We start from the raw sequence: 27,113 nt of genomic DNA on the forward strand, positions 1-27,113 counted from the left end.
AAGGACAAGCATTAATTAAACACCTACTGTATGCCAGGCACCGATGTAAGTGCTGGAACTACAAATACAAGTACAAGGAAAGACAGCTCCTGCCTAAGGGCTTCTATTCTAACCCACTAAAGGGAGCTGAACAAGGGTGGGCTAGGGAAGGTGCCTGCTTGGTGTCCAAGTCCTGAAAGTCAGAAGAAGGCTCATTGGGAGAAGGAAAGATAATTGAGCCCCTCCCTAAAACGGATTTCTTTTTATAAAACTACCTGTGCACCTAGCTGGGCCAAAGGCTAGTAAAAAAAATCACCACTTCTGATTGGTTTTCTAAACAGATTTTTCAAAAAATGTGGGGAATAAAGAACAACACTTGCAGAAACAGTAGAAATCAAACATTTTCTTCAGCAAGCTCAGATGACATGGAATTTCCCTGAGTTGCTGAAAAAAGTCAATGGAAGTAGAATAAAAAAAACCCCAGACTATTAAGTATATAAAAGGTAGATGGGGTGAGTAGGACTGGGCCTGATTAGTGGAAAGCACACAGCTCCCAATCCCCCCATCAGTTTATTGTCTCATCCTCTCCCTGTCATGAGTCCAACTTCCTATCTCCAGACATGACTGAGTATTCTTTTGGCCCAGTTCTCATAGAAGAGAGAAGAATCTGCAGATAACAGAGAACGTGACATCAGCAAGCCCTAAGTCTCAGGTCAGTCTGACTGTGTGAAGCTGGGCAAATGATGTGCCCTCTCAGGTCCAGGCAACCCTCTCAGCTTCTAAGTGGCAGAGAACCTGCCTTGGTGAAGGGAGTACCCTCATTAGGAGTTCCCTGTACTAGTCCCTATCCCTAATTCCATTTAGTTTAAAATTAAACAGGTAGGAAAAGGGGATGTATGGGAATAAAGGGTGACATCTAGAGTATTAAAAAAGGAATAAAGATTGAGCTGAGTTTATGACCTATTTTCTTCATTCTTTTAATGACAAGCCTTTAGTGGATGGTCTGTACTTACTACCTCAAGTTCCCCTTCATCTTTCTTCCTCCATAGTTCTCTGTAACTGGGCTTTTATTCTCACCACCCTACTGTAATGGCATTCTCAAAGCATGATCTTGTTGTCATTAAATCAAACGACCAGAGTGTGAGACTAGGAGCAAAGGGCACAAACTGTAGAAGGGTCGTTCTACTCCATGTATGAAGTAATGCCCCAGGGATTTGTGCCATCCCCACATAAATGGTGTGCCTCAGAAGGTAGCAGGTTCCCTCTCACTGGAAGGCTTCAGCTAGGGACAGGAACAGAACACTTGTTGGAAATGCTGATCTCTGGGGTCCTTTTGATCTTTGAGATTCTCTGCTTCTTGTTATTAATATCAACTCTCCATGACTTCTCTATAGCAGCTGATGGGACCCACGCCTTCTCAAAACTCATTCTTTTCCTCTAGGACAGGGCAGAACCCTGGATCTCCTCTAATCTGTAACTGCTCCTCCTTTGTGTCTCTCATTTCTTCAGTCTCCAGGACTCTCTCTCTCCCAAAGGTGATCTCCCCCTTTACTAAAGAGGCAGCTAGGTGCTCTGTGTATAGAATACGGGACCTGGAGTCAAGTAGACCTGAATTCAAACTCTGCCTCAGGCCCTTGTGTTGTGTGACTGTGGGCAACTTCTTAACCTATAAGATGGCAGAAATAATAGTACCTTGTTGTTTTAGTCTTTTTTCAGTCAGGTCTGACTGATTTCTTTTGGGGTTTTCTTGGCAAAGATACCGGAATGGTTGGCTATTTCCTTCTCTAGCTCATTTGACAAATGAGGAAACTGAGGAAAATGGGAGTTACATGACTATCTCAGGGTCACACAGCTAACATCTGAGGCCGGATTTGAATTTAGGTCTTCCTGACTTCAGGAATGCTGTAAGGACCAAGTAAGAGACATGTAAAGTATCTAGGAAAGTGCTATATAAATATTAGCTATTATTATCATCAATCCAATAAACATTTCAAAGTGCTAGAGATACAATTAATAAGAAGGAAAAGAGTCCCTGCCCTCATGGAGCTTATAATCTGAAGGGGGATGACATGATCTCCATACAATTAATCCATATCTCTAGGCCTGAGTTTTCTAGGTCCAGTCCTGTAATCTCCCGTTGTCTAGTAGACAGGCCAACTCAGATGTTCCATTGGCACTACCTATTCTGCACACTTAAGCCCGAACTCACATCTTAGGGCCAAAGTTCATTTTCGATCCTGACTCCAGGAAAACTAAGTGGATCCTTCAGACTCCTGAGAGAAATGCCTGGCTTCCTGACACTTTGAAATTCTTTTTTTTCAACAGTCAAGCTGAATTACCATGGAATGGAACTTCTACCAGGGGAACACCTCTACCATGTAATGGCACCTCTCCCAGGGCCAAGCCATCTAACGTATCTCAGAGTGGGTGATTCCCATAGCCTCTTCTATCAGGGAGTGTGATGCTATGGGAACTAGGGCAGCCTCCTGACAAAAGTCAAGTTAGCCCAGTCATCTCAAATGTGCAACCTACTTTCTTACAACGATCTGGATTAACACAGTGCCTGGCACATAACAGGTATTTAACAGATACTGACTGACTGATTATTGGGGGTACAGACTAGATACCAATTAGGTAAGTGGTGAGTCAAAGACTCCCAGTCACTTAGTTTGGTTTGGCTCATGATCACATAGGAATTTACCATTGTTCCTAGTTCCTTTTCCAAATCTACCCTTACTCCCAACCCAGATATAAGACCTAGTGCTAGGCATTATGGGGTTGATAACCGAGATGTAACAAGAATGGACTTTTCCCTCTGTATTTCTTAACTCTCGTTATCACCAAAGAAGTTAGGCCTTTTTTTGGATGCCAATTTAACTTTTCCCTCTAACAGCATCAGATTAAAACCTCTCTCCTCTGAGATAGTTAACCCCTGAGTCAATCATGTCCTTGCTATTTATTGACTGATCACCTGATGTTATGCCCATAGAATTTCTGTATACACATTTTTAGAAAAAATCCTAAATTCTATCATGACTCAACCCAACCTTCTTCCTTTCTTCCCTCAGCATTGCCATCTGGAATCTCCAATCTCCTGGCTTGAGTTCTATACACCCAGGAGCAGGAGTCTGTTGGAGCCAATTTCAATAGGCTGGCAGGAGCCAATTGTTCTATTTTACGTGTGAGCATTTCCACCTTGGAAACTGGCAAATGCTGCAAACAGAGCTTGATTTATTGTTTTATTGAAGGCTTTGATTTAAGAAAGCAATGGCGATTAAACTTAAAAGTGTATCATACGTACATTGCCCCACTCATCCTCCACTGAGAGCTAGCTGTTAAACATTTATCAGCACGCCCCCGTCCAGGAGCAACCTTACCCAAGCGTAGTGCCAATGATTTCGAGGCAGAAGGGTTCTCAATGTCCATGGAGTCCAACTCTCTTGTTTTAGAGATGAAAAACTGAGGCTCCAAAAGCTTAAAGTGATATGTCCATGGTCTTACAGGTCTTATGATTCAGGACTTTTAACTCTCAAAGTAGCACACCTTCCAGAACACCCCAACACATTTAATTCATCTCCAGTGCTCTCTTCTTTATACCAGTCATGTCAACAAGCATTGATTAGGTGCCTACTATATGTGAGGCAGCATGCTAAGCAACAGGGATATAAAGAAAGGGGGGGGCACCCCAGTCTTTGCTCTCAATAAACTTATAGCATCAATATTATCATTTCTAAAGCCCATTTACAACCCTGTTGCTCTTGCTCCAGTTGGACTTAAGTCTTAAGCTACATGTGAGTTTGGGATTCTGGATGGTTGCTCAGCCTGAGCTACCTTGAGTATCAACCTCTGGAACCTTTGTGTAAGCTGCAGATGGAGTGGCTTTTAAAAGTTAAAAAGGAATCTAAAAATAATCCTCTCTCCTAGGGTGTTTTGCATTTCTGTCATTGTAATTTCCAGATTAAAGCTTTGCTGAAAGAATTACAGTTACCTATCAAAATAAGAATCTGGTGCAAATCCCTTTTGAACCAGCTTTTTTTTTTTTTTTGACACAGATTAGCATTTCTTGATATGAATAATGACTATCTGTCCTTGCTGGTAACTGTAAAGACAAGAAACAAAACATCAAGAGACTCTAAAATAAGTGCTCAGGATAACAGAAGGGTTGTGTAGGTGGGCAGGCCCACAACAGGGAGTATGAAACCCAAAATTTGTTTCTGATATCTCAGGCGGTTCCTTAACACCCCAAGTCAGCCAGGGAGCCCCATGAATTCTGGCACTGAATACCCATGACACATGACCGGTGACGAAGAAAGACAAAAGAATGGCGTGAAGTCACAGAGCTATTGAATTTCAGGGTCAGGAGGGACCTTGGTGACCGTCTGGTTCAAGCAAGGCCCTGGCTTGTGGTCCTCCAGTCTTTGCTTAAAGATCCCCACGGAGGGAGGAGCTCCCAGTCTCCAGAGGACGCCCGTTCCTCTCTGGGACTGTCTGGGAGTCTTCCCTTACACTAAGTCCTACTGTAATTCAATAACAGTAGCAGTAAGAAGTAGACTTTATTATTTGTCACATTTATTCATTTCGCAATTTAAGGTTCACAAAGCACTTTAAAGTCTGATCTCATTCAATCCTCACAAATTCTGGGAGGCCGGTGCTATTATCCTCATTTTACAGATGAGGAAACTGAGGCAAATACGGATTTAAGGGACTTGCCCTGCAACCCAAAGTGTCTGAGACTGGATTTGAATTCAAGTCTTCTGACTGTAGGCTGAGCACTCAGCACTGTGCCCGGCATCTGGCAGATGCTTAATAAATGTTCACTGATCCATTTTTCACTGTCTTCTCGCCGCCCATAATCCCCCTTCTGAGCCCTCACTCCCTGCTCCAGTTAGGCCCTCTCAGAACAAACAGAATGAATATCATCTCACTTCTAAGTGACAGCCTTTCAAATATTTGAGGACGCTATCATATCTTAAGAGACAGCAAGAGAGCCTAGTAGATAGGGTGTTTGGACCCAAGTTCAAATCCAGCCTCAGACACTTATCAGCTGCATGACCCAGGGCAGGTCACTTCACCCTGTTGGCCTCAGTTTCCTCATCTGTAAAATAAGCTGGAGGAGGAAATGACAAACCACTTCAGCATCTTTGCCAAGAAAACCCCACAGACAGCAATGGCATGCTATGAGTCCACAGGGTCATGAAAAGCTGGACATGCCTGAGCAACAGCAATCATACCTCCTCCGACTTTCTCTTTTCTTGAACTCATTAAGACAGAGACCAGCCCTGTGATTTTGCTGGGAATTTCCAGATGAAAACACTGCCTCCAGGACTGCAGCTGGGGGCCTTTCCTGCAATTTTGTTTTCAAGGTTGCCTTGAGTGTGGCCCTGGGTTAACAAGGCAGATCTGAACCCAGGTCTCTGTGGCTCTGACACCAGCACTCTTACCCTCCCATATCACAGCTACCAAGACAAAACAAAACAGAAACCAAGCTTCAGGTCATAGAGGGTCGTTGTGTGGTTTACTACTCTTCTTTGTATATAGACATGTTCATATTTGTTAGTGTTTGCCAAATATATATATATAATATATTTTTTTAAATAAATATTTTTAAAATATATGTATTTTTAAAAGATGAGGCAGAGGGAGAGGAGAAAGGGAGGGAGAGAATTTGGAACACAATTTTTAAAAAAATGTTAAAAAAACTGATTTTACATGTAATTGGAAAAAAATATTTAAAGAAATGCTGAAAAAGATAAAAGATAAGACCAAGGAGGTGAGAAGCAATTGCTAAGGAGGTCAGTAGATTAAATGAGGTGCACAGCTGCCACTCATTCCCTTATTACCTTTACAATCTTTCTGCCCCTGTTCGCTGAAGAGATAGGCTAGGTGGGGCAGTGGACAGAGGTCTGGGCCTGGAGTCAGGAAGTTGTGAGTTCATAATCCAGCCTCAGACATTTACTGTGTGACTGGACAGGTCATTTAACTCTGATTACCTCAGTTTTCTCATCTGTAAAATGAGCTGGAGAAAGAAATGGCAAACTACTCCATTGTCTTTGCTAAGAAAACCCCAAACAGGGAGAGAGAATCAGACAGGACTAAAATTTTATTTTCAAAATTTCACTCAACAGCAATGACAACAAAAAAGCCCCTTATGGGGCTTGGAATCATGAAGCTCTGAGTTCAAATCTGGATGCAGATACTATCTGTCACTTGCCCCCTATTTACCTCAATTCATCATCTGTACAATGGGGACACATTAGAGAAGGAAATGGCAGACCCCTTACAGTATTTCTATCAAGAAAATCCATGAGTTCACAAAGAGTCAGACACAACTGAATGACTGAAAAACACGGTTCCTTTTATAGCTCTAAATCCTCAGTTAATAAGAATTATAGGTAATAATAGCTAACCATTCTAGAGCACCTATGATGGGTCAGGCCCTGTACTAAGTGCTTTACAAAATGATCCTATTTGACATAATGTTGAGTTGTCACAAAAGCTTGTTTCAGGAGTCATTTTTGTTCTTATTTTGAAACTAGATGTTCCCACTGTACCCAGACTAGAAGTACAGAGCCACTCACAAGCCAGTCCCAGTAATGAGGATTGCAGAAGCTTTACCCTGTCCTGTTCTCCCCACTTGGGCTGGTTCACCCTCCTCAGGCAGCCACCAGTCCCTGAGGGCTCCCCACAATTGTGCCAGACTTAATGAGGACACCAGATCAGCTTCAGTTTTCCTGCAGCCCAGAACTCCTGAACTCTAGCGATCCACCAAGCATCAGGGACTGAAGGTGTGTGCCGCCAGCAGCCAGTCAGACTGAGTTAATATACCACCTTCTCCTCCAAGGCAGCCGAATTCAGACATAGAAAAGCAATGAACCCATACAGGAACTAGAGATTTTACTGCTTTGGTCTGCAGTGCTCAGTACACAGCAAATGCTTAATACACGTCCCTTTGATTAGAATGGATCTTTTAAAAGGTGACACCAGAAGCAAAATTTAAAATGCAAAGAAAATCCTAAAATGTAAAAAAAAAGCCTTTTGGCTTTTCCTGGATTAGGCAAACTTTCTCAACTCTGCCCCGCCTCCCAATTTTTACAATATGGCAGAGTGTGTACGTGCTATAGGAGAATAAAGTCAGATTTATTTATCACCATTGAAAAGTCCCTATTCATCTCTGCTCCAGATCTTGAATAGAGAGTGAGAATGCAAAGCCTCAACATTAGGTCAACCACATCAGCACCTGCAGGTGTGACAGGATTCAAAACTTCCAAACCTTGGTAAGAAGTTAGTAAAGGTTGCAGTGAGTTCGAATGCTGCTAAACTCTTACCATGCCATCCTTTCTTGGCCATTCACTGCCAAACTGTCGGAGTCCTACCGTGTTTAATATGTTCTGGGAAATCCTGGATCATGAGTTCAAGATCTGCCAATGTCAACTCAGAGGGAGAGGAGAAGATTACTATTTTCTTTCAAGTAGCTACCAAATAGCGGAGGCTTTTTTAATCTGAAATTTCTTGGTGGAGTTAAAAAATAGGAAACTGCAGCATTCTGGGCAATGCACAGGACAGTGGCCATAACATTATTATTTTTTTAAGAAAGAGAAGAAAATTGGCACTTACCCGCCTTTTGACACTGCACGATCTTCTCGTAGACAGAATCGGCATTTTCAATTAAAGTCTTGATGGTATGAATCATCTGTACAGAGAATATCCAGACATAATGATTAACTCGAATAACCATCTAGTGTTCTATGTTACAAGCTCCTGATACATTTTCACTTGCAAAAATATTATCTGAGGCTTTTATGGTCTCCTTTGTGAGAGCTGATCGAGTCAAAGACTGTTAAGTCCCTGTGGAGAGGTGCCCACTGTTTTCCTGTGGTTACAGGTGCTTCTAATGTCCTCAGCTAGAATACAGGCAACATCACCTTGAACTTGAAGCTTGAGTCAGTAAAGGAGGGCTGAGTTTAGTTTCTCAGCTGACAGAACTACAGATAAGCTTACATGACTGGAGACTGAAAGCGTCCTTTTAAATCATTCATGGTAACAGCACTGTCAGTGTTTAGACCTGACACCTACGCATTTCACACAACTCAGTCAAATGGCCTTTATTGAAAATCTGAATATGCTATATTCATGACTTAAAACAAAGATGAAAAATCCCATGTGTTTAGGGCTGTCATAAATAGTATTGAGTTTTCAAAAATTTGATCCAAATGTTTCTTGATGGAACTCAAAATTGTAAGAAATAAAGGTTAAAAATGATTGTTTTTGTTATTGAGAAAAATAAAATAGGAAAATTATTTTTTAAAGAGCCTTGAATAGAAAGATGTGACTTGTTGTTCCAAAGGGCACTTACTGGCTTATCTTAACAAGAAGGTGAATGAGGAGGAAGGAACTAGACTAAGGCGGTTGGGACCACAACGATGCAAAACACTTCCAGAAGGAGGTCAACTCTAAGAACAGAGCTGTGTTTTCATTTTTGTCCTTGTATGTCTACTCCCTAGATCAGTGCCAGGCCATGTAAACAGCAGATACTTAATAAGTACTTGTTAGATTGAACTGGACCCTTTTGAAAAGGAATTAGATACTCAGAAAATAATAGTGATATCTAGCATTTATGTAGCATTTTAATGTCTGCAAAGCATTTTATATGCATTAATTCATTTGATCCTCACAACACCCAATGAGATAGGTGCTATTATTATCCCCATTTTACAGATGAGGAAACAGAATGAAAAAGTTAAGTCACTGCTCCAGCAGCACACAGCATATAAGTGTCCAGGGCAGGATCTGAACTCAGGTCATCTTGAAACCAACAATCCAATGTTGAAACCATTGTCACTTGCCAATTAGTCTGTCATCAACATTGACGAGGTGCTCACCAATTCAGAAGTCTGTAGGAGGCTGCGAAAGGAGTTTTATAGTCAGAATCCCAAGGAAGAGATTTAATTTTTTGAGTTTCATGTTTTGAAATAGGCATTTTAGATTATGATTAACTTCCTGTGAAATGAAAGCATATTAATCTGTGGCCTGGCCTATTAGACAGGCAATGAAGGGGTGGAACTAGAAGAACAGAAATGAGGCCCTTTAGAACAAATCTAACTACACTCTCATTAAGTCGTAATCACACCTGGGTTTCAATCAGGTCGAGGGAAGCTTGCTGGGATGGGTACCAAGGCCATGCTCCATCTGTCAGGACTCAAAGAACCCCAGAGTCACAGAATCATTCTTTGATTCCCTGTCACCTTGAGGCTAGAATCCAAATTCCTCTTTAAAACCCTCTATGATCCACTTCTCATCTACCTTTCCAGGCTTTGGTCATCTTACTCCTGAATGAAATGTATGGTCTGGTCAAACTGGTCTAATAAATGTTTGCTGAATGCTACAGAGGCTGCTACCAGGCACTCCCTCCTCACCTTTGCCTCTCAGAGCGCCCAGCTTCTTTCAAAGCGCAGCCCAGGTGCTCCTCATGACAACAACTGTGATAGTAGCTGACCTAGAGCACTTGAAGGAAAACCTTTCCCAGGGGCTACTCTTTTTTTCCTCTTGAAGCTCCTTTTAGTGTGCACATGTTGCTCCACTAACAGCCTCCTGGAGCACGATTCTGCATCTATAGTGACTAGTGCACATAATAGGGATTTAATAAATACTTAGTGAAACTGATGCTGAGGGGGGCAGAACCAGTAGAATACTGTACACAGTAACGGCCACACTGTGCGATGACTGACTTTGATAGACGTAGCTCTTCGCAGAAATGCAAGGATCAAAGACAACTCCAAAAGACTCATGATGAAAAGTGTGGTCCACATCCTGAGAAAGAACGATGGAGACTGAGTGCAGATCAAAGCAGACCATTTGTTCTCTCTTTTTTGTTTCGTTTTGTTTCTTCTTTCTTGTGTTTCTTTCCATTGGTTCTAATTCTTCTTTACAACATGACTAATGTGAAAATATGTTTAATATGAATGTATATGTAGAGCCTATATCAGAATTGTATGACATCTTGGGGAGGGAGGAAGGGAAGAGAAGGGGAGAAAATTTAAAACTCAAAAGCTTATGGAACTGAATGTTAAAAACTAAAAATTAATAAATAAATTTAAAAATACTTATTGAACTGAATTATTAAGCACCCTCTGTGTGTAAAGTGTTGTGTTCATCATTGAGAAGAGATCTGAGAAAAGTATGTTGGGATCTTGGCCATATCTTGGAGAGCTGCCAACTCCTGGTCCAAATAAGATAATATTTGTAAAGAACTTAGTATAGCCCTTGGTATATAGTAAGGACTTAACAAACATTTGTTTCCTTCCCCTTTTCAAAGGGGGTCTGGACTGTTTTATTCACCCTTAGCTCAATAAATCCCTCCTTCCCCCTTCCCACCCTCCAACAGATAAAACATTTCCAGTGGTCCTGATGAATATCTGGCCATTAGACCCAGATGGCCCTGGAGGAGAAAGTGAGGCTGGTGACCTTGCACAGCCCTCCTTTACTCAAATCAAATCAACTGCAAGTCATGTCATCATCTCTCTGAGGTCTTGGTCCTCTTCAAGAATGAAGGACAAACGCAATGGATAAGGAACATCATCCAGCATGAGCTACTGACTGTTAACCTTCCCTGTACTGATATTAGTTTTACAGAAAACCCTCCTAGGATAAGAGCCTGAAGAAAGGACTATGACTGGAACCTGTAGTAGTTACTCTTGAAAAATCCATCTCAAAATTTAGGGCATTCACTGAAAAACATCTATACTTTGACTCTTGCCATTTTGAAACACATTGCAGGCTAGGATATGGGCCTTTGTCTTTGGTGACTAAATGTTGGCTTACCTGCTTGCCTGAGCAATCCTCCCCCTCTGTACTAATCTGGCCCTAAGGCAGACTGCCACCCCTCATCCCCACTGTCTTCCTCCACAAAGGAAACGGAGCTAAGTACATTTTTTATTATTGTTGTATAAATATGATTTCCCAAAGCACTGCAGAGGTCACTGGATTCAACAGCCTCCGAGGATCCTTCTAATGTTAGAGCTATGATTCTATGATCCTGTTCTCTGTGGCTGAGTTAAGTAGGAATCTAACAGTTACCATAGCAGAAAATCAATTACATTAGTTAATTCAATCTAATTCTTTAAAATGCTTATTAATAATCTATTGTGTACAATAAGATGCAAGGCACTAGGTACCAAGAAAAAACACAACAGCCCCTGGCCTCACGGAGCATTCTAGTGAGAGGGTACAGAAAGCCTATATGCAAGTAAGACAAAATCTTTAAAAAGTAAGCAAAAACTGTTTTCAAAAGAGTTGTTGTTCAGTTGTGAACAACTTTTTTGTGATCCCATTTGGGGTTTTCTTGGCTAGAGATGCTGAAGTGGTTTACCATTTCCTTCTCCAGCTCATTTTACACATGAGGAAACTGAGGCAAACAGGGTTAAGTGACTTGCCCAGGGTCACCCAGCTACTAAGTGTCTGAGGCTGGATTTGAACTCAGGTCCTCTTAACTCCAGGATGGGCATTCTATCCACTGTGCCACCTAACTGCCCCAATTTCAAAAGGGTGTGCCAATTACAGGAAGGATCATGAAAGGCCTTGTGTAGAAGTTGGCACCTGAGCTGGGCTTTGATGGAAGGTAGAGATTTTATGAAATCCAGGTGAGGAGTCAAAATATCTCATTTTCTATCAGCCAGTTTTGCTTTTAAACAAGTTGTTTAGAATCTCATTTTTAAGTAAAGAGAGAACTATGGGAAGTTACTGCTTTAAATTCTTCACATTTCAGAGCTTGCGGCTACTTAGATTTCAACAGCATTCTCCCCCTGGCAAGATGGCGTTCTTTGTTTAGTATAACTAGTGCAAGGAAGCTGGACTAGGCCAAAGAGAATGTCTAGAGAGATAAGTAAGCAAAAGAAAACAGACATTCTGGTGGAATCTTGCTGTTTCTTTGGGTATCCTATTGTCACAGGGTTTGCTTAGAATACTAGGAACTGATCTGGCTACTCTTTAATTGAAAAATTTTAGATTCTAAGGCTGTGGAAATTCCCTTCACCACTGTCGGTCACAACTCATTTCAAACTTTGTTACTTAGTAAATAAATCCTAGAGAGTTTTTTCCTGATGTTTACTGGTTAAGTAACTTGTTGAGTTAATAAACCTCAGACGCAGGATTTGAACTCTGCTTCCTGACTTCAGCCCTCTATCCCATTCTACGATGGAACCATTCAAGCTCAAAAACCCTAGATGTTTTATGTAGCAAGCTCAAAGCCCTATGGGTTAGTTCCTTATTAGAGAGACAAATTCTTTTTTCCATTCCCTTACAAATATTTGTTTGTTTTCATATAAAACATGATCAAATTTGAGAAAACAGATGAAGTCAGTTCTCATCACCCTTTTACAGCTAAGCATCTGGCATTAAATGGGATGCTTCTCATTTGTAAGAGCAGGCAGGGTATGTACTTACTTTATGGGTCATTCTGTTCTGAGTCAAATTTCAACACCCAGAGGACCAGGAACATTTGGAATATTATTTTAGGTAGGCAAACTGCATGTTTAGCAAAATCAGTAGTAACAGATGCTAGAGGCTGGTAGCATTCACACAGTGGCAAATATCTGGATGTTTGGAAACATCTACATTTTTTCCATTTTCATCAGGATATCTGAGGTCATAAAGACAAAGTAGAATCAACTACATTTCAGAAAGTTCTTAGTATTTTTAAACCGAAAAAGCCTCACCAGATCTCTCTGGAAGAGATATAAGAATGCCTACTTCAAATGTTTTTCTTGCACCCCCATTTCTAGATGTTCAGTTTTTCCTTTGTCTTTTTTCAGTCCTTTACCCTCTTCGAATCCTATGAATTATCCCTGTAGGATAACGAAAAGAGGGCCAGATTTGGAGTCAAAGGACTGAGTTCAAATCTTTTATAAACCTGTAAACCTGAGAAAATCACTTAAACTTCGTGTCTTGAGTACTTGGATCATGGACCATTGTCATTTACTCTCTTTAGTGGGCAGAGATCCTCAAGTTGGGACAAAAATTGTCTACATCTTCCAAGGGGGCACAGGAACTTCCTGGTGTACAGTCAGTTGGTCTAACTCTTGGGTCAGTAGGCCAGGCTTGGTGGGCATGACAAAAAAAACATTGAAAAATGAGAAGACCCTTCCTAGTCTGTATCCCTGACCCACTTATCCAATTTCAGACCACCAATGTTTACAGATGAAGCACCCTTCTGGGATACAGTTTCTATGGATCAGATGATTTTCTGTTGGTGGGTCTCTTTCAAGGCCCTAGTTGACTCAAAGGAGATCCTAAGACAGTCTCCTTAAGCCAGGACAACGTCAAAGGACTCTGAGCAGATATATTTAAGTGCCCACATAAAAGAAGTTTAAGATCCTCAGAAGAAAGAAGGGAATTAAATTCGGCATGGTCCTAAGTTTCGCTTTGTCCAGTGATAGTGAGATGTACTATCTGTACTGCTCAAATTCCCTGGGAGATGATGGGCCCTCCATTCTACATGGTGTGGTGTGTGTCTCTACACAGTAAAGCAATTTCCGAATGCCAATCCTGGGACAGAAAAGAAAGAGAGTCTCTTCGGAATATCCAAACATTGATGCTCTCATTGGGGTTACTCTTGACTCAAAGGATCCTTTTCTGAGCTGTTCACAATGCCCTTACTCTGGTGGTGAAGTCTCTTGCACAATAACCAAGGAACAGTGTGTCTCTGAATGGGGGTCCAGAAGACAGATCTCTGAGAACGGTGAAAAGGTAAAAATGCCAACAACTGCCATTTCAGTAGGTGGAGGCAGAATTCCCCAAAGGTTTGGGCAACTTCATGAAAAGAACCCAGCTGCGTGTTGCCATGAGGCGCCCCCTCACCTCAGGTTAGGGATGGCTGCCAGCCTTCCTACTATCCAAGGGGTATAGAAGGATTGGGGGGGGGTCCCCAATTATAAGTTTCAACGTGGTGGAGTTAGTCCTTAAGCTGTGAGTGCATCATCAATAGTTCCTTTCACAGTTTTTTCCCCTCTCCCTCCCTAACTCTCAGCACTTATAAAGTAGTCACTTCCAGAGGAACACTGTCCTAGTTTCTTCATGAAATTTCAACCTTGCCTTCACATTTTTACTGTGCAAATAATGAGAAAATGGGCAAATAATTTATTTTCAGAAATGTCCTAACATAACCTTGGGAGAAGTCGATTACTAAGCATTATTTGTCTCATCTGGAAAATGAGGGGTACTGGACTGAATGACCTCCAAGGTGATGGAGCTAGGACCCTCTGAGTTATTAAGAAAAAATACTACTAATATTTTCAAATCAAATCAACACATTTTTATCAGAGAAAGTGGGGCCAAATGGCGGAAGGCCTTGAATGTCAGGCTATAAAGCAGTGGAAGCTATTGGTGTTTTTTGAGCAGGGGAGGGATATAAATCAGAGTAGCATTTTAACAAAATTAATCTGGTAACAGCATATATGGGGAATTGGGGAGAGACTTGACAAAAGGCAAACAGTGAAGAATCTGTTGGGTTAAAGAATGGGTAAGCAGAGAAAAGTTGCTTCCATTCCCAGAAATACAGGAGTGAGGAAGACAATCCAGGTTATGGAAAAGAGAGAGGTGGAGCAGTGGAGTGAGACAAGCTGTTTGAGAAGTGTTCAGCTGGAGGGGCTAGTAGGGTATCCCAGTGGAAATTTACAACTAATCATTAGAGATCTGGAGCTGGAACTCTGGAGAGAGATTTGAGTCGTCCACACAGATTTCTTAATGAAAGCCACGAGAGGGAATGAGGCCTCTGAGAGAGAAGAGAGCAGTGCAGATGCAGAAGACCTAGGAAACGGATCTCAGACAAAACTCCCTTATTAAGGAGGAGGCAGAAGGTTAATGAAGGAGCAATCAGAGGGCAAGGGAGGTTTTATGTAAGCCACGGAAAGTGACTTTGAATAGGGAAGTCTGTTACCTATCATCAACCTACTATGTGGCCTTGGTCTAGTCACGAGCCTTCCTTTTTCTCATTTCAGGTCTGAGAACTCCATTGCCAGAGGCCCTATGTTTGAAGCCTGGCTGATGTTTAGAGACTGTGTCACTTCAGTTCCTCTATCTGTAAAGCAAGAAAGCTTTATCAGGGGCTTTTTTGGGGGAGGGGGGGGCATGGAGCTCCTCACTCCACTCTGACAATCCAGTAAAGCCTATGGACATTTCCAAATCATGATTTTAAATGGATAAAGCAAAAGACAATAAGGATTAGAAAAGAAACCAGTTATACTGAAATAATGATCAAGATACTTTTAAAAACAAAATCACAGATGCTGGGTGAATTTGTTTATTTAGACCCTTGGTCTAAATGATCTCAAGATCTCATTTTAACTCTAAATCTACAATTCTCATTGACTTCTAAGGTCCCTTCCAGTTCTCATAGTACATAAACAGAGAATTAGGCAGTTATGGGTGACCCTAGAGAGGGCAAATTTCAAGAGAGAAGTAGATTATAAGAGGATAGAAAGGTGGTGTGTGACAACATAGAGGATTAAGGACCAGCCTTAGCATCAAAATAGCCTGCTCTATCATAGACCAGCTATGACCCTGGGCAAGCCAATCAATTCAATGGATCCATTAGTCAACAAGGGTTTATTAAACATCTACTGTATACCAGGCTCTAAAGATACAGATTGCCAACTCCACCCCCCCAAATCTCTGCTATCAAGGAGCTAATATTCTATAAGGAGAGAAGTGGGCATGCATATATATAGAATATATGCAAAATAAATGGATAATTTTTTTTTTGAGGAAGAGCCCTAGTAGTGGGAGGGATCAGGAGAGACATCACCCAGAAGGGTTTCACTGAGCTGGGTTTTAAAGAAATCCAGGGATTCTAAGATGCTGTGGTAAGGAGGAAGTGAATTTCAGTATACAGCACAGTTTGAAAAAGCACAGATGATAGGAATGGAATATTATGTCTAGAATATATTTTTAAGGAAAGGTAAGGCTTAAAATCCTTCATAGACATTTTATAAAAAGTCCATTACAATTTATCACAACATGGTTATATATAACATTATGTATAATAACTTTATTGTATTATCATATAATTATATAATTTGTTATACATTATATAAAATCCTAGAACAACTTTATTCATGAAAACAAGGGGTTATTGAAATACTGATTTCATGCTCTAATTTCAATTACATTTCTTGAAGAAGACTTTGCTTTTGTATGACATGGCCTCAACGCTGTACTTGGACAAATAATAACATCTTTTGGTGATCACTTCTTGCCAGAGAAGAAGAAAATAATAGCTAACATTTATATAGTTCTTACTATGTGCCAGGCATTGTGCTACACGCTTTATAATTTATTATCTTGTGTGATCCTCACAACGACCCTGGAAGGCAGGTGCTATTATAATTCACATTTTATAGAGGAAGAAACTGAGGCAAACACAAATTAAGTAATTTCCCCAGGTTCACACAGCTAGAAAGTATGTGAGGTTAAATTTGAACTCTGGTCTTCCTGACTCCAGGGCTAGGGCCCTGGGCACTATGGCACCACCCAGCAGCCTTCCTGCAATCAAAGATACAGAATGCTTTGTCTGTCTACAATACATCATGAAGTATTTTACTTTTTTAGGTGTTTGAAGTGGCCTAAGGATCCATCTGCAGGGAACACTTTCCAACAGGATTAAGGCTTTTTCAAAAGTTCATTTCAGACTTCCAAGATTGTGCTCAAGCAGTGATATGGATTGGATATCACTCAACTCTTATCTCACCAAACCAATGTGATTGATGAGGGCAGGAATTTTTAGACATGACTAACAAAGAGTCTGGGCTCATATCATCTGTATCAATCTGGGCAACTTTTTGGACTACTCACACACACACACACACACGCACATACACACATACACACACACATGCACAGCCTGGAAGCCCTAATACCCAGGATACCCAGGATGCCAGTCCCACCTCTGATCTGTCCTGGTCATGTGATTCTGTGCCCTTAACCTCACAGGGTTCTAGGGCAATTCTACAAGATTATAAATTGCTGAGAACATGCCAACCTAAACTGATAGGAGCTTGCTTACCTGGGAGGTCCTTGTCCTTACACCAATAAAATCCAGTCCCTATCCATGTGTCCATCCATCCACCCATCCTTCTGTCCATCTGTCCACCTGTCTGTATATACGCACATCTATCTATTAAGGTGAATTATTAGAAAAAAGACTACCAACAGTCATATATCTGTTGTTAAGTCCACACATTGAATCAGAAAGGCAACGTGGCATAGTGGAATGAGACCAGAGATCAATTCCTATATGTGTGACCTTGACAAAAGGTCACTGAACTCCCCTTTACCTCAGTTTCCTCATTTGTAAAATGAAGGGGTAGACTCCATGGTCTCTGGGGTCCCTTCTGGCTCTAAGCTAACCTTCTATGTACATACTATATATATGTGTGTTTGATATACATATGCATAAATTAAAATTTCCTCTGTAAATTGAGCCAGAGAAGGAAATGGCAGACCGCTCCAGAGTCTTTGCCAGGAAAAACCCAGAGGGACAAAAAGAGTCAGATGCAACTGAAAATGACTGACCAGCAACATGTATGTGTGTATGTATATAATGTGTATGTATATAATGTGTATGTACATAATGATACACATGTGTATGACATATTTATATCTGTGTGTATGCATATACACACATACACATACATACATACCCTTAGAAGAAGCTGTACTTCAGGGATATACAACAATCTATGTATTTTGTTTCAGAAATATCTTGGTAACGCCATATTGCATTGCCAGATGTGTTATCTATGAGAAAATCTGGACTGCTTCTAAGTCAGCACCCAAACCACCATTAAATCCAATCAATTCTAGGGGGAGAATCCGTGAAAATATGGTCAGCACCCATGCTGTCAAAGCAGCCAATTCCCTGACTTCATGTTTCACTTTCAAGGGGCTGTTCTGGCATCCTCTGGACAGCCTGTTTATACTTTTAGGAATTTCCCAGAAGCACTTCCCAGAGTTAGCCACTAGAAGTCCTTAGTAATACACAGGAGTTGAGATGTGAGAAAGAAAGGAGGGAGGTGACAAGAGATGCAGGGGTCAGAAAGAAAACAAAAGAAAAACAACATTCTGTAGGGCGGGAAACCAACCAAGCCATACAGTGCATAAGAAAATAAGACAAGCAGTATCACATGGGGCGAAAGAGAAGGGAAATTCAACTAGTGATGGATCAGAAGGAATTCATCCTAAAAGGAGCAGGATTTCCAGCAGGTCCAACAAGAAAAATCTCCTATGAGGCTAAGGAACGAAATTAACTATGGAAGATAACTGATTTTCCCTTTGATATATATTCCCCTCCTCTCATTATATGTTAAAACAATTTTTTAACACTTTTTTTCTTAAGCTGTAAGTTTTAAATTCTTTATGCATATGCAATCATGTAAACTATTTCTGTAAGATAATAGACTTTTAAAACTGTAATCTACACAGAGAGATGGGCTACAGTTTCCTTGTCTATAAAATGAAGGAGACAGACTGGATCACCTCCAAGGTTCCTTTCAGTTGTAACTCTAGATTATCCTGATTCCAAAGGGACCAAACAGGTCTGAATGTCTCCACCAGAAAAGACTTTTCTTCTATGTATTTAAATGGCAGAGGGATTGATGAGCCTCTGCTACTCAGACTACTGGATGAAAGCACACGTCTATATAAACCACAGATATTGCTGGCTCCTTAACATGCTTAATATGACATAATTAAGAGTAATTGTAAATTTTAAATGTCTGTTCCTACTGTAAAAGTCTAATAAAATACAGGCATACTTGAAACATATAGAATTTTATAAACATGTTTCCCTCATGGCAGTTCTGATGAAGGCCAGGTTTCGGACTATTCAGGAAATGAACAGAATTTCCAACAGTTTAAAAATGGTAACTCTTTAAGGGTTTGATCTTCCAGGGTTTGTGGTTGGGTGCACTGTATTTTTCATGCAGAAAAGGCGAACTGCTATAAAGTCAGGTAGAAAACTGAACCCAAACTAAGCCCGAGGAGGCAACTCCTCATGCCGTGATCGCCAAGGGCTGGTTTGATCGGACATGGGTTCAGATTCTGGCTCTGCCACTGAATCCCTGTGGGACCTTGGACAAATTGCTTAACTGGTCTGGGCTCTGGTTGTTTAATCTGTAGAATGAAGGGGCTGGACCAGGAGATCTTGGAAGTCTAAAGTGTTAAAGCAAGGTTCCTATGACTGTTCAGAAGAGGTATCATAAATGAAAACTTACACCCTAAGCACCTCATTCTCCCTTTACATTTTAATTTATATTTCTGTGTGTATATACGTACACATTTATGTCTGCATGTATACATATGTGTACATATATATACATGTATGCATATACATGTGCATGTATTTAGCATATACTTATTCGGGTACATAGTGAATGTAATATAGTCTCCCTATAGAATACACGCTTCCCATGGGCAGGGATAGTACCAGTTTTAGTTTTAGTCCCTGCCTCCCCAGTGCTTAACGTGGTGCCTGGCACAGTATAAGGCAGAGACAGAGGCTGGAACTGTAATTTCTTTTTTTTTTTTTTTTAATTTATTTATTTAACTTTTAACATTCATTTTCACAAAATTTTGGGTTACAAATTTTCTCCCCTTTTCTCCCCTCCCCCCCCTAACACCAAGCATTCTAATTGCCCCTATGACCAATCTGCTCTCTCTTCTATCATCCCTCTCTGCTCTTGTCTCCATCTTCTCTTTTGTCCTGTAGGGCCAGATAGCTTTCTATACCCCTTTACCTGTATTTCTTATTTCCTAGTGGCAAGAACATTACAGTTGATCCTAACACTTTGAGTTTCAACTTCTTTACCTCCCTCCCTCTCCACCCCTTCCCTTTGGAAGGCAAGCAATTCAATATAGGCCAAATCTGTGTAGTTTTGCAAATGACTTGCACAATAGTTGTGTTGTATAGGACTAACTATATTTCCCTCCATCCTATCCTGTCCCTCATTACTTCTATTCTCTTTTGATCCTATCCCTCCCCATGAGTGTCGACCTTGAATTGCACTCTCCTCCCCATGCCCTCCCTTCTATCATCCCCCCCACCTTGCTTGTCCCCTTATCCCCCACTTTCCTGTATTGTGAGATAGGTTTTCCTACAAAAATGAGTGTGCATTTTATTCTTTCCTTTAGTGGAATGTGATGAGAGTAGACTTCATGTTTTTCTCTCACCTCTCCTCTTTATCCCTCCACTAATGAGTCTTTTGCTTGCCTCTTTTATGAGAGATAATTTGCCCCATTCAATTTCTCCCTTTCTCCTCCCAATATCTTTCTCTCTCACTGCTTGATTTCATTTTTTTTTTTAAGATATGATCCCATCCTCTTCAATTCACTCTGTGCACTCTGTCTCTCTGTATGTGTGCGTGTGTGCATGTGTAATCCCACCCAGTACCCAGATACTGAGATGTTTCAAGAGTTACAAATATTGTCTTTCCATGTAGGAATGTAAACAGTTCAACTTTAGTAAGTCCCTTATGACTTCTCTTTGCTGTTCACCTTTTCATGGTTCTCTTCATTCTTGTGTTTGAAAGTCATATTTTCTTTTCAGCTCTGGTCTTTTCATCAAGAATGCTTGAAAATCCTCTATTTCATTGAAAGACCATTTTTTCCCCTGAAATATTATATTCAGTTTTGCTGGGTAGGTGATTCTTGGTTTTAGTCCTAGTTCCTTTGACTTCTGGAATATCCTATTCCATGCCCTTCGATCCCTTAATGTAGAGGCTGCTAGATCTTGTGTTATCCTGATTGTATTTCCACAATACTTGAATTGTTTCTTTCTAGCTGCTTGCAATATTTTCTCCTTGATCTGGGAACTCTGGAATTTGGCCACAATGTTCCTAGGAGTTTCTCTTTTTGGATCTCTTTCAGGTGGTGTTGTGTGGATTCCTTGAATATTTATTTTGCCCTCTGGTTCTAGAATCTCAGGGCAGTTTTCTTTGATAATTTCATGTAAGATGATGTCTAGGCTCTTTTTTTGATCATGGCTTTCAGGTAGTCCCAAAATTTTTAAATTGTCTCTCCTGGATCTATTTTCCAGGTCAGTTGTTTTTCCCATGAGATATTTCACATTATCTTCCATTTTTCCATTCTTTTGGGCTTGTATTGTGATATCTTGCTTTCTCACAAAGTCCTTAGCCTCCATCTGTGCCATACTAATTTTGAAAGAACTATTTTCTTCAGTGAGCTTTTGAATCTCCTTTTCCATTTGGCTAATTCTGCTTTTGAAAGCATTCTTCTCCTCACTGGCTTTTTGAACCTCTTTTGCCAATTGAGTTAGGCTAGTTTTCAAGGTGTTATTTTCTTCAACATTTTTTTGGATCTCCTTTAGCAGGGAGCTGATCTGCTTTTCATGCTTTTCTTTCATCTCTCTCATTTCTCTTTCCAGTTTTTCCTCTACCTCTCTAACTTGATTTTCAAAATTCTTTTTGAGCTCTTCCATGGCCTGAGCCCATTGGGTGGGCTGGGACACAGAAGCCTTGATTTCTGTGTCTTTGCCTGATGGTAAGCATTGTTCTTCCTCATCAGAAAGGAAGGGAGGAAATGCCTGTTCACCAAGAAAGTAACCTTCTATAGTTTTATTTCTTTTCCCTTTTCTGGGCATTTTCCCAGCCTGTGACTTGACCTCTGAATATTCTCCTCACACCCACCTCGCCTCCTGATCCTCCCAGCCAGCATTTGGGGTCTGAGATTCAAATGCTGCTTCCAGCCTTAGGGCTTTTGGCAGGGGGCAGGGCTGCTATTCAGTATGAGATTATGTTCAGGTGCTGAGGTCGGGGCAGGGCCGCGACTCAGGCTCAGTTCCCTCAGGGGGTTTATGCACAGACCTTCCACAATGGATTCAGGCTCCCGCCCGCTTGGGGAGCCCCGGATCTGCAGCCGCCTCTCAGCTTCTACCTCCCGGGGGGGGGCTGAATTATGGGGGCACCCCACTCCCCTCTTGACCCACCAAAGAGACTATCGCACCGACCCCCGTCACCTGTGGGTGGAGGGACTTGTGCGGCTGCTGGAGATCCCGTCCCTGAAGCCTGCTCGGATCTGTTTCTCTCGGTGCCGCGGCCGCGGCTGCAGCAGGTCTGGGCTGGGCTCCGCATCTACAGCGCGACGGACCTTTTGCGAGAGGTTTGCAGGTCCCTCTGTGGGTGGAGGGACCCGCGTGGCCGCTGGAGATCCCATCGCTGAAGCCCGCTCAGATCTTTTCCTCTCGGTGCCGCAACCGCGGCAGGGCTGCACTCAGCTCCCAGTCCCGGCGCCCAGTCCGCAGCGCGAAGGACACCCCGCGAGAGGTTTGCAGGTCTCTCTGGAACAGAAATCTCCCTTGCTCCAATGTTCCGTGGCCTCTGGGTGCAGAATTCGCCATGAGTTACTTCCCTGTAGCCGTTCTATGGGTTGTGGCTTCGGAGCTATGTGTATGTGCGTCTTTCTACTCCGCCATCTTGGCTCCGCCCCTCTGGAACTGTAATTTCATTGCTACAAGAAGAACTCTGTGATGAGGAACTTCCTTCTGCCAGGGAAGGCCAGTGGAGCACTGAGCAGTTAGCCATTAATTATTTCCTATTCATTCTGTAAATAGCTGTCTTTGTACATAATTGTCCGCATATTTTCTACCCCATCAGACTATAAGCTCCTTGAGGGCAGAGGCTGTCTTCTGCCCTGTTTTGTATCCTCAGAGCTTAGCACAATGTCCAGCACACAGTAGGTACTTAATAAATGTTAACGGATTGATTTGTCAGGATGATACAATTAGTATGTGTCCAAAGGGACATTTAAACTCAGATCCTTGTGGCTCCAGGGCCCCACTTCTATCCGCAGGGCCACAACATTTGCTTAGTACTAGTTGACCAATGGGTTCAAGTTCTATCACCTCTTTTGTGAGTCTTGCTCATAGTAGGTGCTTAGTACCTTTCTGTTGAAGTATATGTTGGCCCTTCATGGATCTGATTTTCCTGGTGCTGCCCCTCAGCAGTAAATACTATAATCTCTCTGCTCCTTCTCAATCCATGTAACTCTCACCCATTCCATTCCACTGGCCTTCCATCCAGTCTTCTAGACACCTTCTTTTAGGTCTATAGAAGATTATATAACTTCAAAAAAATGTAACATATACCCAGAAGTGGGCTACAATTTCTTCATCTAGGAAATGAAAGAGACAGACTGGATCACCTTCTGGTATAGCTCTAGGATTATCCCGGTTCAGATGGGCCTGAACATCTTGACCAGAAGTGCCTTTTATTCTGCACATTTAAATGGCACAGGGGCCAATGAGCCTCTGCCATCCAGACTTCTCTGCATGAAAGAACAAGTCCAAAATCTCAGGGCCCTTACAGGACATGTAAGCCAACACCTCATTTTACAGATGAAAAAAACCTGAGAGTCAGAAAGTTGCCATGCTTTTCCCAGAGTAAGAAACAGAGGACCGAGAATCAAACCCAGGACCACTATGTTCAGAGCCAAGGTTTCTCAGCGAAGCTCACTGCCTATCCAGCTGCTGTCTCACCTTCTTAAATGAGTACCCTACCTCCACCCCCATTCTTTTCTCATCGCAGAAATCCTCTATGTCACCCTTTCACTAAAACTTGCGCATGAAGCAAAGCAACACCCTGATTCCTTTCATCCAGATAAATCACAGAAATGAGCAGGGGTTTGGTGGGCAGGGGATGTGAATGTCTTTTTGCTTCCTGATCTCTCTGGCCAGTGTTTGTGAGTCCAGTTTTCAGAGCAAGGTCACGTACAGACACCCAATCACTTCATAAAACTTTGTCCAAGTTTCCTCTCCCCATGTGACATTTTTAAACACTCTCCTCTACCATTTATTGCAAAGTAAAATACGTACTTATTGAATAGCTTCATGAGCTCCTAGTCTTTTAAACAATTCACAGGGTGTTTGGGAAGACCATACTTTGTAAACCCTAAATCACGAGTTAAATAGGAGTGGTATAATTATTAGTTAATTAGTAAGTTCAAATCCAGCCTCAAACACTATTATGTGACCTTGGGCAAGTCATCTAACCACTGTTTGCCTCAGTTTCCTCAGCTATAAAATGGGGATAATAGCAACACCAACCTACCTTGCAGGGTTGTTGTGAGGATCAAATGATATAATATTTGTAAATCTCTCAGCAAGGGCCCGGTTCATGGCAGGTGCTTATTGTCTTCTCCTTACAGGGCAGTGTGGGACACTGCTGAGCCCATATTCATTGGTAGGTGGTAGGAGGTAGAAGACATGATTTAAAATAACTTGGAAGGGAGAATTTTTCCCTAGCTTTCAGCTCACTACACACTGCACAGTTACATCATCAATCTTTCTTCCATATTTAATCTTTCCCTTTCTTCTGGCTATTTCCCCACATGCCAAGGCAGTCCTTCAGGCGTGATCCACACACACTGACACGTCATCTTTCTTCTCGGGCTTGGGGGCAGTATTAGGGCATCTCTCTCCCTTCCTGGTGCATATGTAGCTACATTGCTTGAAGGATGCTTTCCTGTCTCCAAGGATATGCTTAATGCAAAACTCTAGACCCTTGAGACAGGACTGAGAATGTGGAGAGTGTGCCAATGAGCAAGAGAGTGGCTTCTGCAACCTGGGCACTGGACCGAAATATTCCTTCTTTGATGGTGTGTTAGGTGTGAAACAAGTTCACACTCCCTGTGCCCTTAAAGAAACTCTTCCATTGACCCTCCCAACTCCTAGACATGCCAGGCCATGTCTGTCTCTTTCCCTGCTCAACTGCCCCCCCCAAGCCATCTCTATCTACTCTCTGCCTCACCACCCCACTCACTCCTCAATGTAGAATCTGCTTTTGCCCATCCCATTCTACTGACCCTGCTCTTTCAGTGGACTCCTAGCCCCAAATCCATCATAGACATGTTACCAGACTGAGTACACAGGTGTGATCACTAGGGAAATGTCATATCTGCCATGTGGTCATCTTTGATTGCCCATCTAGAAAGTACTGATCTCAAACTATCACCATATGAAATGATTAATGATCAACACAGTTAATTGGCTCATTAATTAATTGAATTAATGAGTATTTATTAAATGCCTACTATGTACCAGGCTTTATGTTGTTCACCAGGGATGTAAATACAAAATGAGTCAGCGCCTGCCCTCAAGGAACTTATATTCTACAAGAACAGGGAGACTGGGGGATGGGTTTACAATACGTTTATATCTAAGTAAATACCAGTTACATTAAAAATAAATATGAAATGATGGAGAGAGAGGGGAGAAGCACTAACAATGGAATCAGGAAAACCTCTGGAAGGAGCTGACAAGGTAAGTTTGTATTGTACTTTTAAGGGGCAGAAGCCAGCCTCAACGCTAGGAAGACCTGGGATGGTTTAAGTCTCTCAAGGCGCATCCTGGCTGAGGGGCCCTGGACCTATCACTTAACCTCTTAAAGATGCAGCCAGCTCTCTAACACTCCATATACTTTGTAACTATTAGTTCAAATTCAGCCTCAGATACCAGCTGTGTGACTTTGGACAAGTCACTTAACCTCTTTTTGCCTCAGTTATCTCAACTGCAAAAAGGGGATAATGGCAATACCCACCTACCTGGCAGGGTTGTCGTAAGGATCAAGAGAGATTATATTTGTAAAGCTCTGAACACAATTTTGTAAAAATGGTGCTGACTTGCATTTGTAAAGGGAGTTTTCGTTACCTGCGAGTCCTTTATACCAACAAAACCAGGTCTAGTTCCTTATTTCTAGTTTATATTATATGGATCTATCACTGCTGCCCCCTCCCCCAATTCTCTCTCTCTCTGTGCTAAGATACTGTGTATTCTTGGCAAGGGGGAAGAAAATGCCTACCACCCCCCACTGTAGAACATTGTTCAGAAGCGGCTCGAACAAAGCTCCCCCAAACTGAGCGGCTCCTACATTGGCCTGATTCCTTCTGGTACTAGAAAAAGGACTCTTGAATCCACCCACCCCAATTATTCCAGCCTGAAAGCCACTCTCTGACAACAAATGATGAACTCCTGGCTACTCCATGAACCCTTTCAGGTCCCCAAGGATCAGTCAGGACCCCCAATATCCCTTTTGAACCACTATTCCTAAATTAATTAAAAAATTCAGAGGCTAAATGTAAATGAAGCATGCTACTACTTTTATTACTGTATACTTAGAAGGAGCCTTTCCTCTCAGGAGTTCAAAGTGATTTACAAACTCCTAATTAACAGAGAGCAGTTTAATCATCCACCAACTGCATGACAACCTTACTTTCAGAGCAGACACCTCCCTCTAAGTGGGAGCTGAGAGATATGGAAAAGATTGGAGTTCACCTTTAACAGCTCTTACTGATGACTTAGCAAAGATGGAGCATCCTGGGGAGGGGATGAGGGGCCCAGACGTGCGCAGATCATTCAGAAAACTTGCATTTCACCAGGGGGTTCTCCATCATTTAATTGCTTATTTTGAACATCTATCAGCCACATCTCTTCAGGCACTGTTTGGGGTGTTAATCTCACAATTCATGTTTCATAATCTCCCCCCAGAGGGACAACGAGGTCAACAAGGTGGTGTAAAACCTTAACTTCTCCTTTTTAACTTCCCCGAGGGCAAATTAATAAATTGCCTTTATGAAGTGGGGGTGGTATAGCCCCATAGAATCAAAGGCAGCATGGGAAATTGTGCTGACTGAAATGAACTTACCTGAAGTTTATGCTGATGTTGTGATGTGCATCAGTAACATGGGAGTTACTGTCCAACCTCCAAAGTCTATGACATACTAGTGAGGCTTCTCCTGGGATCCAAACCTCCAGGCTACTGGGTACGTCTATATGATTATGATCACCCCCCACTCACCCTCCTGGCGCATCTCTGCCCACACCCCTTAGCTCCCTCCCTAATTGCTTTAGAATTTCCACTAAGGTCATTCACACAAAACAGGGCACACTTGTTGGGTACACTCAAATGAACCTTAAGCACCTTTACCAAGAAGCCAACTCATGGCTATACGTGAGGTCACTCCAAGGTCACAGAATGATCAGACTGCAGAGGTCATCTGGTTAACTCCCAATCAATATATGGATGTTGCTGAACCCATTCTTTACAAATATAGCTAATATTTATACTACAGTGTTA

At 41.9% G+C, this 27,113-nt stretch overlaps 1 protein-coding gene across 2 annotated transcripts in view; it reads right to left on the minus strand.

The window, feature by feature from the left end:
- PLCL2 (phospholipase C like 2) overlaps positions 1–27,113 on the minus strand; it is a 318,760-nt gene that overhangs the window by 40,476 nt on the left and 251,171 nt on the right. For both annotated transcript variants that reach the window (XM_072651235.1, XM_072651236.1), the window contains exon 5: positions 7,594–7,669. In XM_072651235.1, coding sequence (XP_072507336.1) covers positions 7,594–7,669 — 76 coding nt within the window. The remainder of the gene's footprint in view (positions 1–7,593; positions 7,670–27,113) is intronic.

This window comes from Notamacropus eugenii, chromosome 3, assembly GCF_028372415.1.
Source record: "Notamacropus eugenii isolate mMacEug1 chromosome 3, mMacEug1.pri_v2, whole genome shotgun sequence".
NCBI classification, from domain to species: Eukaryota; Metazoa; Chordata; class Mammalia; order Diprotodontia; family Macropodidae; genus Notamacropus; species Notamacropus eugenii.